The following is a 12,592-nucleotide window of genomic DNA, read 5'->3' on the forward strand; positions in this document are numbered from 1 at the left end:
TCCAAACGGTGCTCCTTCCCTTCTGAGCTCTGCCGTGGGTCCAAACAGCAGTTTATTACGACATATGGGGTATTGCCGTAATTGTGAAAAATAGCTTTACAAGTTTTGGGGTGCTTTTTATTCTTTGTAAAAATGTAAAAAAAATTATATTTTTTCAGAAGTAGATTTTCATTTTCACAGACAAACTCCAATAAGTGTAGCAAAAGACCTGTGTGGTCAAGATGCTAAGTATACCCCTAGATAAATTCCTTGAGGTGTGTAGTTTCCAAAACAGTGTCACTTTTGGGGAGTTTCAACTGTTTTGGCACGACAAGACCTCTTCAAACCTGACATGGTGTCTAAAATATATTCTAAAAAAAAGGAGGCCCTAAAATCCTCTTGGTGCGCCTTTTGCTTCTGAGGCCTGTTCTTCAGTACATTACCACACAAGAGCCAAATGAGTGATATTTCTAAAAACTGCAGAATCTGGGCAATAAATAGAGTTGTGTTGCGCTGGTAAAACCTTCTGTATTACAAATAAATATCCAAATGTTTTTTTTTGTCATTTCCCTTTCTACTTTGCTTTAATTCCTGTGAAACGCCTAAAAGGGCTAAGAAACTTTCTGAATGCTGTTTTGAGGGGTGCAGTTTTAAAAATGGTGACTTATGGGGTCTATCTAGTACATAAGGCCCTCAAAGCAACTTCAGAACTGAACTGGCCTTTTAAAAACAGCCTGTTGAAATTTTCTTGAAAATGTGAGAAATTGCTTCTAATGTTCTAAGCCTTGTTAACGTCCTAGAAAAATAAAAGGATGTTCAAAAAAACTATGCAAATAGAAAGTAGACATATAGAATATGTGAATCGTTACTATCTGTTTTACCATCAGATACATTTAAAATGAGAAAAATCATAATTTTTGCAAATTTTCTTCAGATTTTTGTGTTTTTCACAAATAAACAATGAATTTATTGACCAGATTTTTCCACTAACATAAAAGTACAATACGTCATGAGAAAATCTCAGAATCACTTGGATAGGCAAAAGCATTCCAGACTCATTACCACATAAAATGACATGTCAGATTTGAAAAAAATGGGGCTGGTCCCGAAGGCCAAAATTAAAGGGTTAAGAGGTGCATTTCGGTAAGTGGAGGATCATTGAAATGTTTTCTCCTCTTTGACAAGTGCGATGACATCATTCATAATGTCAAAAAGGAAATTCTGGCAAGTCGGCTCATACAGAGTCTTGTTGACCCACGCCTTTTGACCTTTGGAAAACTTCAATCTTTGTTCCATAGAGTCGAATGCATCTCCACTTGAATTAGCATATTTTACCATTGCTTTAACCTTATTGACATTCCTGTTATGGTCAAGGGCTGCAAGTTGTGTGCGTGCTACCATAGCGTCCATGAAGAAATGTAATGTCTTTGGACGATATTTAAGGCAAGTGCTATGGTAGATCTCTAATTCACCTGTGTGACATTGGAAGGACAGTTGTTTTAAGTTCTTTAATAGACTGGTATTTTCAACAATTTGTTTTAATTTTTTATAGGCGGCAGAATCTTTTTCTAACCAGTTTGTATTGTTCAGCACGTCTTCCGGGAGAGGTGGATGATGACATGCTTTGCAGTCACCATCACCATCCCATTCATGAACATTGGTGACATGTTGTATAACCGATTTCCATTTTTGGATTAACAAATCAGGATTTTTAGAACATGTGCAAGAGCACCACCAAATATGGTTTCTGATTGCTTCCACCCATTGGGATAAGATTTCACAGTCTTTATGCTTCGCTGCCAGTAAAACTTCATTGCCAATTGATTTAGAGAGATGCCATAGATCGAACTGATGTACAATGCCAGGATAATTCTCCTTTAGAATTTCTTGTATAGCAACATTTCTGTCAGTAACAATCATTTTCACATCAGCATTCATAGTTTGCAGTTCACCTATAGCCTTTTGAAATCCTATTTTTTCTAGGCCTGCCAATGTCACTTGAGGCGTAACCCGCTCCACTGAAAATGAACACATTTTTTTGCTAGCCACATCCATCAAAGAATATATACAATACTTGGCAGAAGGTCCAGGATTGTCCAATTGTTGATCTCCTGCCAAGCAAAGTGGTTTTTCCTGGACACTTTGTATGACTGCTTTTTGTTCCACCCTCCAGTGATGATTAATGGCCGGAAACAGGTACATAGACTGGTTTTTATAATAGGTAGATTTGTCTATTGATTTTAAATTGAGCAATTTAAACATATGTTGGAATTTTAGAAAACTTGAACCGCTAAATAGCACAGCTGCAGATAGTAGAACATTTCCAAATGGTTGATATCCATGTCTTGGCTGGCTTTCCCAGAGATAACTGGTATGACCAGACCTGCAACGAACTTCTATTGACAAATATGATCCAATCGTTTCCTTCCTGTATTGTGTAAGTGGTGACATACATTTTGTTTCGGACATACACGGTATCATCATTATCAGTTTTTTGAGACAAGATTCGAAAACAATAAATTTTTCTTCTTCAACAAGATTCTCCACTGGTGAATCTAAATCCTGAAAGACATGTTTCACATCATCTTCATCTTCCGCATCACTTGGAACCAAGAATGATTCATCCTCATCCTCAGTCAATTCACTATTATAGAACATGGATTCATACGGGTCCTCTATTTCATCATCAGTCTGCATAGCAGATGTTTCCCATGAAGTTAGAGTCCTGCAAACTGGAGAGAATGGTTCCTTTGGAATAGGTGAAATCCTTTCAATTTTGAAAATTTGTGATTCGAAATGAGTGATATTTTGTGAGTAACTAGAAATTGGAATTTGATCCTCTTCAGTTTTGATATTGGGTTCTATTTTTAGTGTACAGATGTCAAGATCTGGTATCGTAAATGTACTTTCAAAAGGTCTTGAGGATAGAATGTTTGTAGGTATTGCATTGCCTTGCCCTGCATTTGTTTCATATTCTTCTTTAATGTGGATTGCTTGTTTTTTATCTGAAGTTGGTACAGCTACATCCAATTCAGAATCTGTTAAGATTTCAACTTTAACAACATCTAAATGAACACTTTCAAAATCTTCACATGGATCATGGATACTGTCACTTGACCTGGAAGGACTGAGGTCTCTACATTCTATGCCTTCTTGGCTGGCAATAGATACGGTTGATTCTGAGTCATTAGTTGGTTCGGTTGGAACTAATAAAGTGCACATAACTTCACGATTTTTTCTGTATATTTTAGTTTGTGTATGTGCATTTCTTTTGCAGTGCATTGGGTCAGTGGAAACACAGAAACTCTTTTTATTTATGCTGAAATCAGTGTTGACACCTTTGTCAACCATTTTAGGTTTCTGAATGACACAAGTCGGATGAACCAATGGTGTACTGCTTGATAGAAAATAAAGTTTACCTGTTTTAACAGATGCTTGGCTCATACAATGACTGGGAAAAACATTTGGATCATTAGAGGATGCAGAACGGTGTTCCAGAAAAACAATATTTTCCTCCAGTTTTCTTTTCTTTGATGGTGGCAGAGAAGCAGGGATTATAGTTTGTGAAGATAAGGATATTATTGGACAGGAAGATGTGGTGGAAGATGGAGTTTTGATGCTTGAAGATGTAGCTGCTGGCCTGAGCTTGATATCCAAAGGCATGTCGGAATTTGTGACAACAGAAGAGGAAGGTTTTTCCAGAAATGTGACAGGAGCTGATGTACTTTGCAGCAAGTTAGCAGGTGATAGCGGCTCCAGTTGACCACCACGTGATGATGCTGTAAATTGTGAAACTGCTAAAGTACTCTGTTGAACACACAATGATGATGACACTGGTACGCCCGAAATGGATGAGATAGGTTTTGATAAAGATGATTGCTGACTTACACCAGAAGAGGCAGAATTTATTTTTGTGGCGTCACACATAGTGGTTGCAGTCGGTTGATCAGTTACTGATGATGATCCGCCACGGATAGCAGGATTAGCTTTTTGACTAATTCCACCTGCTTGAAAAATAACACGTTGGGGATCCCCAGAAACTAAAGTCATTTGGTGAATGGTGGGTTGTGAGGATGCCTTTGGATTAACAGCTGGGAACTGAACCCGATATGTACGTACTGTACCAGAACAAGATGGTTTCTGGCCTTCAGCAGGTGGAGCAGAAGGGATGTTTTGCTCACTAGAAGAGTTAGATGGTCCTGACTGAACAAATAGATCTTGTGATACAACTGGTGATGGTGTTATTGTATTAAAAACAGTTGGAATGGAATTCTTTTTTAAAATCCTTCGATAACCATCATAGTGGTAACTGTCAGTTGAGAAGTGTAAGGAACACATTCTGTATGTGTCATTTGCTTTTCCTTGTAATACTTTGTCAACCATTGTCTCAAGGTTGTTGCCATATTGTCCTGTCTGTTGCAGCCAATGCTTGATTTTTCTAGGTTCTTTTGGAAATGAATGTAAAATTATAGAAGGATCTCGCTTCTTCCATGTGCAAACACAACCACGCACAACACAAGATGGCATGATGAGATGCCTGAATTTAAAATAGAAAGACAAATATTGAGGTACACATATAGAGTGCTTTGATACATTATGTTAAAATGCAAAAAGTTTGAAAACCACAAAAATATATAAACACATTATGTAGCAAATATGGGGGTTTGTCCACTTTTTAACCCCCAAAAAATATCCCTTCGCTTAAAGACAATGTCAAGAGACTGTACATGGACATATTGTTCACTTCATTTTTTTTTAAACATCACGTTATGCTTCACTTTCAATAAGCAGTCGCTGGAGGTGAAACTTACATTAGAACCTCATTTATACAGTGCTATTCTTGTTAAGTTTTTAAATGTGTTTTTCTACGTTAAAACCACGAGTGTTTTAACGGAAAAAAACACATAAAAAAGAAAAATGTTTTGGCAAAAGGAAACACATTCGAAAAACAAAACTGTATGCTCCTGGATAATCCGGTCTGCCATAAATGTCAGATGCGGGTCCCACCTCTGGCCCCATAGAACTGAATGGTAGTTACGGAAACAGCGTAGCCTCGCATGCTACTCTGCTTCTGTATACTACTATAAGAGTTACGGAAACAGTGTAGCTCAGCAAGCTACGCTGTTTTCTCCTTCATAGTCGGGAATCTGACGTGTCCGCGGTAACACACTGCGGGTGGGACCCGCATCGATCTGACATTTATGGAATGCAGCATTATCTAGACGAGCACCTCCAGTGATAGGTATCGCTGTGTATCAGCCTCACGCTGAAAGGTCAGCGGCTCAGTGATCGCTCCGCCCATGCCCACTTTGCTAGCCAGCGGCTCATTTCCCTACCAATCGCTAAATAAAAAGGGGTCCATAGCTCAGCAACAGGGGGACCCCTAAGTACAGGACAAACACCGCTGGACTCTTAGACACAGCAGCTATTAGGTGAGACTACTAACTCACTTTGCAGGACCCAGTGACAGGTCCTCTATAAAGTTGCTTGAAAACACATAACATTGATTTCATTTAAAAAAAAAAAAAGAAATTTTGCAAAAAGGCATACATAGCCTTTAAGGGTACACTCACATAGGGCGGCAAAGGCAAGGCAGAGAGCTGAACCACTACTGCACCATAAGTACGTGCATTTATTGCTGCTGTTTACTGAAAGCGCAATTTTTTATTTTTTGCTGCTTGTCTTGCTGTCAGGTAAGTAGTAACTGTTTTATAAAGACACCCTTCATAGGCCAATAATTTATTAGAAATTAACTAGGGCTACACAGGGACATTTGAATATCTGTAAATCGAGATAAAATTGCTATTACTGCAACCTCAATGTTTTCCTATTATAAACAAGGCAGTGAACAACCTTCCAATCATAACAACCAAATGTTGAATCCGACTGGGTTGGACTTTTTGCGATGGATGCAATGTTGACTTGAACCTTGTTTCCTGTAGGAAAAAACTAAGCTTGTGTCGCGGTAACGCTGCAATTTTATCATGAATTGTGGACGACAAAATGTGTATCCTAGAGTTTTTGAAATTCATGGTCCCTCCTTAGGACAGTCCATCAATATTAGATCAGTGATGGTCCGACTCCCAGCTCCCCCCGCCCCCAGCAGTTTGAAGCCACAGCCATTTTATTGGTCACATACTTTTCCTTTTCGTTCGTACTTGTGCTAATCATTACATTCGTAGCGGCTGTGCAAGTTATTGCACCACTGGTCTCATTTGCCTGTTCTGGTTGTTATGATCACACCAATACCATATATGTGGTTTCTTTTTTTTACAAAATAATTTATGTAAGATGTTTAGAGAATTCCTGTTTTTTCACATTCTTCCTCCCCAAAACAGCTAATAAAATGTAAATCAATAATTTATATGTACCCCAAAATAGTTCTCTTTAAAAAAAAATATATATATGACTCGTCCCACAAAAAACAAGCCCGTTACTTGACGGGAAAAAAAAAAAAAAAAAGTTATGGCTCTCGCAATGATTCACCCTAGAGACTTATAATAGGCCGGTCCTAAAGAGGCTCCGTCACCAGATTATAAATGCCCTATCTCCTACATAATCTGATTGGCGCTGTAATGTAGATAACAGAAGTTTTTATTTTGAAAAACGATCAGTTTTGAGCAAGTTATGAACAATTTTGGATTTATGCTAAATTAGTTTCTTAATAGACAACCGGGCGTTTACATTTTTATCAACTGGGCGTTGTAAAGAGAAGTGTATGACGCTGACCAATCAGCGTCATACACCTCTCATCGTTCCAGCCCAGCTTCTTTCACTGCACACAGAGCGTGATCTCGCGAGATCACGCTGTGCTGTCATTCACAGTGAGATCACACTGTGCTGTGTGAGTAAGTCCCACAGAAACTTTACCGAAGTGTCGGGAGTATGAATAGACATCGCATCCTAACTGCAGGCAATGTCTATTTACTCTCAAGACACTTCGGTAAAGTTAATGTGTAAGTAAGTGACAGCACAGCGTGATCTCACGAGATCACGCTGTGCTGTCATTCACAGAGAGATTACACTGTGTGTATTGAAAGAAGCAGGGCTGGAATGATGAGAAGTGTATGACGCTGATTGGTCACTGATTGGTCAGTGTCATACACTTCTCTTTAAAATGCCCAGTTGGTAAAAAGTTCAAAAACGCCGTTGTCTATTAACCCTTTCACGCTGCAGCCCTTTTTCAGATTTTCATTGTTTCCTCCCGGCCTTCCAAAAGCCATAACGCTTTTATTTTTCTGTCGATATAGTACTATGAGGCTTGATTTTTGCGGGACGAGTTGTAGTTTTTCGTAGCACCATTTATTGTGCCATATAATGTACTAGGAAATGGGGGAAAAAATTATTTGTGGGGTAGAAAATGAAAAAAACACCGATTCCTCCATAGTTTTTTGCGCGCCATTTTTACGGAATTCACTGTGCAATTAAAACAACATGTCAATTTTATTCTATGGGTCAATACGATTACGCCGATACCAAATATATGTAGTTTTTTCTATATTTTACTACTTTTACAAGTAAAAACCGAAGTGTAAAAAAGACAATTTATTTTGTTTCGCCAAATTCCGAGAGCCGTAACGGTTTTATTTTTCCGACGATTAAGTGGTATAAGGGCTTATTTTTTGCGGGATAAGCTGTAGTTTTTAATAATACCATTTTGGTGTACATGCGACGGTTTGATCACTTTTTATTTCATTTTTGTGGCCGATCAGGTGAACAAAAAAATAGAGATTCTGGCGTTTTCCGGTTTGTTTGTTTTTACGGCGTTCACCGTGCAGCTTAAATAACGATATATTGTGATCGTTCAGACTTTTACGGACGCGACGATACCAATTAGGTTTGTTTATTTAATTTTTTACTATGCTCTAGGGGGAAAATGGGAAAAGGTTTTTTTTTTTAACTTTTAATTATTAATTTTTTTACACACAAAAAAAAAACGTAAAATTATTTTTACTTTTTTTTTTATTAGTCCCCCTAGGGGACTTCAACCAGAAATCGTTAGATCGCTTGCACGATATACTGCAATACTAATGTATTACAGTATATCGTGATTCTGACAGTCTCCTATGAAGCCCTGCCAGAGGCAGAGCTTCATAGGAGTACAAAGATAGCGGACCTGGGGGACTTAGTCAGGCCCCCAGGCAGACGTGTCAACCAACGACTCCCCCCGATCTCACCGTGGGGGGGCCGTTGGGACGTTACAGGGGGTCGCCCCCCTGTTTTTAGTAATTTAAAAGCCGCGATCTCTATTGAAAGCGGCATTTAACGGGTTAAACAAGCGGGATCGCGCTAAAACGGGATCCCGCTCGTAATCCGGAAGTGTCGGCTGTAACACACAGCCGACACACTCGCTCTATGGAGCGGACCCGCTCCATATTCCCCCACCCGGCGTGCGCCGTATATATACACGGCGGATGACGGGTAGGGGTTAAGAAACTAATTAGCATAAATCTAAAATGGTTCATAACTTGCTCAAAAAGGATACCGATTTTTATTTTGAAAAATAGTTATTACAGCGTAGATCAGATTATGCAGGAGATAGGGCACTTAGAAATCTGATGACAGAGCCTCTTTAACCCCTTAGTGACCACCAATACGCCTTTTAACGTTCGTCACTAAGGGGCCTTAGGCTAGGCCGACGCCTTTTCACGTTGGCCTAGTCTAAGTCCTGCACGGGTCTCCCGTGCAGGCTGGAGCCGGGGCTCAGCTGTCTGATGACCGCTGAGCTCCTGCTCCAACGCCCGCGATCGAAGTTTACTTCGATCGCGGCCGTTTAACCCGTTAAATGCCGCAGTCAATAGCGACCGCGGCATTTAACTTTGTTTACAGAGGGAGTGAGCTCCCACTGTCAACCATCGGCGGCCCGCGAATGCAATCGCGGGTCTCCGATGGGGTGTCATGGCAGCCGGGGGCTTGATAGAAGCCCACAGGTCTGCCCTGGACATATGCCTGTTAGGACGCGCCGGAGGCACGTCCTAACAGATTGCCTGTCAGATTTACCCTGACAGGCAATAATGCTCTGGTATACAAAGTATACCAAAGCATTATAGCAGCGATCGGAAGATCGCACAGTAAAGTCCCCTAGTGGGACTAATAAAATAAGTCACCAATGTGAAATAAAGATTATTAATAAAAAGTACAGTAAAAAAACAAACAAACATTTTTTTCCATAAAAAGTGGTTTTATTTAGTAAAAGTGTAAAAAAAATATAAAAGTACACATATATGGTATCGCCGCGATCGTAATGACTCCATTAATAAAGTTAATGTAATTTAAACCGCAAGGTGAACACCGTAAAAAAAAACGCAAAAAACAATGGCGAAATTGCAATTTTTTTCCATTGCCCCCCAAAAAAGTCATAATAAAAATGAATCAATAAGTCCCATGCACCCCAAAACAATGCCAATCAAAACTACATTTCGTCCCGCAAAAAAGTCGAAAAAAATCACTACATTGATGGAAAAATAAAAAAGTTACGGCTCTTGGAAAGCAACGATGCAAAAACAAATAATTTTAGTTCAAAAGTGTTTTTATTGTGCAAAAGTCGTAAAACATAAAAAACCTCTACATATGTGGTATCGCCGTAATCCTACCGACCCATAGAATAAAGGTAAAATGTTATTTACGCCGCACAGTGAACGGCGTCAATTTAAAAATGCATAGAACAATGGTGGAATTTCAGTTTTTTTTTTATAATCCCCCCCCAAAAAAAAGTTAATAAAAAAATTATATGTAACCAAAAATGGTGCTATTAAAAAGTACAACTAATCCCGCAAAAAACAAGTCCTCATACAGCTATATAGACGAAAAAAATTAAAAAGTTATAGCTCTTTGAATGAGACTATAGAAAAACGAATGAAATAGCTTGGTCATTAGGGCCTAAAATGGGCTGGTCACTAAGGGGTTAAGCAGACCACAAGTTTTTGCTGTGGTATCTAGATAAACAGCAAATGATGGACATTAATGGATCATGTCGGACTACGCAAGGATCTCGTCTCATAGGCTGCTGAGGAGCCTGTGCAGCTGCTCCATTCATCGCGGGAACAGGGCTAGGCGAGTACAATTTTTTTTTTCTTTGGGGGCTGTATGTCCTATCTACAAGGGGGGTTGTGTGGCACTATCTACAAAGGGGGTTGTGTGGCACTATCTACAAGGGGGACTGAATATTATGTCACCATATAGTCTCATTAACCTCCGTTCTACAATCTGTTTTAGTTAGGCACACTGACCTCTTTATTTTATTTTCTTTTAATTCAATATTCTGAAAATAAAAAAAAAAAAAAAAAAAAAGACACCTCATTGATTGGCAAAGATAACAAACATGGCGAGGGGGAAGGAGATGTCAGGAAAGAAGTTAAGGGGGGCTCCAAACAATCTTTGCCCCAGGTGAAGGAGAACCTAGCCACGCCTCTGCTTTAATGACCTTTTTTGGCCTTAAAGGAGTATTGCCATCTCTGACATTTATAACATATCCACAGGATATGCCATAAATATCTGAAAGGTGTGAGACTCACTTCTGGGCCCAGCATCCATCTCTAGATCTGGGCCCCTTGTCCGCCATCCTGCTGGCTGTCGCTGGGCTCTGGCCAATGCCTTACAAGCTGGCTGGATTTCCCTGAAGGAGCCAACCACATTTTGCTACGCTGTTTCCAGTACGCCCATATATGTGAATTGGAATACCGTAAACAGCGTAGCACACGAAGCTACATTATTTCCGGAACACAGGAGCTACAGAGCTTCTATAGGATTTCCGGAAACAGCGTAGTAAAAATCTATATTCTATAGATATGCCATAAAAGTCTGAGATGGAAACACCCCTTTAGCCCCTTCCCACTGCAGTCAATTTTCAGATTTTAATTTTTGACTTTTCCTCCCCATTTTGCAAAAGCCATTTTTATTTTTCGTCGATAAAGCAGTATGAGGGCTTGATTTTTGCGGGATAAGTTGTAGATTTTTATGACACCATTTATTGTACCATATAATGTACTATTACACTGGGGAAAAATTATTTCTGGGTTAGAATGGGAAAAAACTGGATTCTGCCATTTTTTAAGTGGTTTCGTTTTCACGGCATTCACTGTGCGGTAAAAACGACATGTTAACTTTTCAATACAATTACCATGATACCAAATTATACGTTGTTTTTTTTTTATGTTTTACTACTTTTACAAGGAAAAAGCTAATTGTTAAAAATAAAATTTGTTTTGTGTCACCATAGTCTGAGAGGCATAAACTTTTTTTATTTTTCCATCGATTGAGTGGTATGAGGGCTTATTTTTTGCAGGGCGAGCTGTAGTTTCTTTTGTTAGAATTTTGGGGTACATGAGGTTTTTTGATCACTTTTTACTTCATTTTTTGTGGGAGATGAGGGGACTAAAAAAATGATTCTGGCGTTTTTATTTTTATGGCGTTCACCCTGCGTGTTAAACAATGTTATATTGTGATAGTACAGACTATTACGTGCGCGCCAATTCTAGTTATGTTACTTTTTTTGCATTGTATTTGGGGGAGAATGGGGAAAGGTTTTGTTTTTTCAAATTATTTTTTTAGATATAAAAAAAAAAAAAAACACAAAAAAAACTTTATTTAACCCCTTCCCGACATTTGACGTATCCATACGTCAAAGTCGGGGAAGTATGGAACGTGCTCACGGAGTGAACACGCTCCATACGATGCGGGTGTTGGCTGTTTGTTACAGCCGACACTTCAGAGTAACGAGTGGCATTTAAATAGTTTAAATAGTTAGAAAGAGGGGGCGACCCCCTCTAGCAGCTCATCGCGCCCCCCGCAACTCAATCGCGGGGGGGGGGGGCGGGGTGATAGTTGCTATGGCTGCCAGGTCCGCCATCTTTGTGCACCTATTAAGCCCTGTTTTAAGTCCCCTAGGGGGAATAATAATTTAAAAAAAAAAAAAAAAAAAAAGAGAGATAAAAGGGTTTTTTTGTGTAAAAAAATAAAATAAAAAATGTAAAGTTAAAAAAAAAAACCCTTTTCCCATTTCCCCCCCTAGAGCATAGTAAAAAAAAATAAACATAATTAGTATCGAAGCGTCCGTAAAAGTCAGAACTATTAAAATATATTATTTAACCCGCACGGTGAACACCGTAAAAAATAAATAAATCTCTATCTCCTCTATTTTTGGTCACCTAATCTCCCACAAAAAAATTAAAATAAAAAGTGATCAAACCGTAGCATGTACACCAAAATGGTATTATTAAAAACTACAGCTTATCCTGCAAAAAATAAGCCCTCATACCACTTAATCGACGGAAAAAAAAAAAAAAAAAAAAAGTTACGGCTCTCGGAATTTTTTTTTTTTACACTTAGGTTTTTACTTGTAAAAGTAGTAAAATATAGAAAAAAAACTATATATATTTAGTATCGTCGTAATCGCATTGACCCACAGAATAAAGTTAACATGTTTTAATTGCACAGTGAATTCTGTAAAAACGTCACGCAAATTATTTTTCCCCCCGTTTCTCAGTACATTATATGGCAAAATAAATGGTGCTACGAAAAACTACAACTCGTCCCGCAAAAATCAAGCCCTCATAGTACTATAAAATCAACAGAAAAATAAAGACGTTATGGCTTTTGGAAGGAAAAAAACGAA

At 38.8% G+C, this 12,592-nt stretch overlaps 1 protein-coding gene across 2 annotated transcripts in view; it reads right to left on the reverse strand.

Moving 5' to 3' along the window:
- Nucleotides 1–896: 896 nt before the first annotated feature.
- The window catches only part of LOC142660564 (uncharacterized), a 37,578-nt gene continuing 25,882 nt past the window's right edge, over nt 897–12,592 (reverse strand). For both annotated transcript variants that reach the window (XM_075837187.1, XM_075837186.1), the window contains exon 2: nt 897–4,516. In XM_075837187.1, the coding sequence (XP_075693302.1) occupies nt 1,135–4,506 (3,372 nt within the window). In that variant the 5' untranslated portion in view covers nt 4,507–4,516 and the 3' untranslated portion in view covers nt 897–1,134. The remainder of the gene's footprint in view (nt 4,517–12,592) is intronic.

The sequence above is a fragment of the Rhinoderma darwinii genome, chromosome 9, assembly GCF_050947455.1.
Source record: "Rhinoderma darwinii isolate aRhiDar2 chromosome 9, aRhiDar2.hap1, whole genome shotgun sequence".
Classification (NCBI taxonomy): Eukaryota; Metazoa; Chordata; class Amphibia; order Anura; family Rhinodermatidae; genus Rhinoderma; species Rhinoderma darwinii.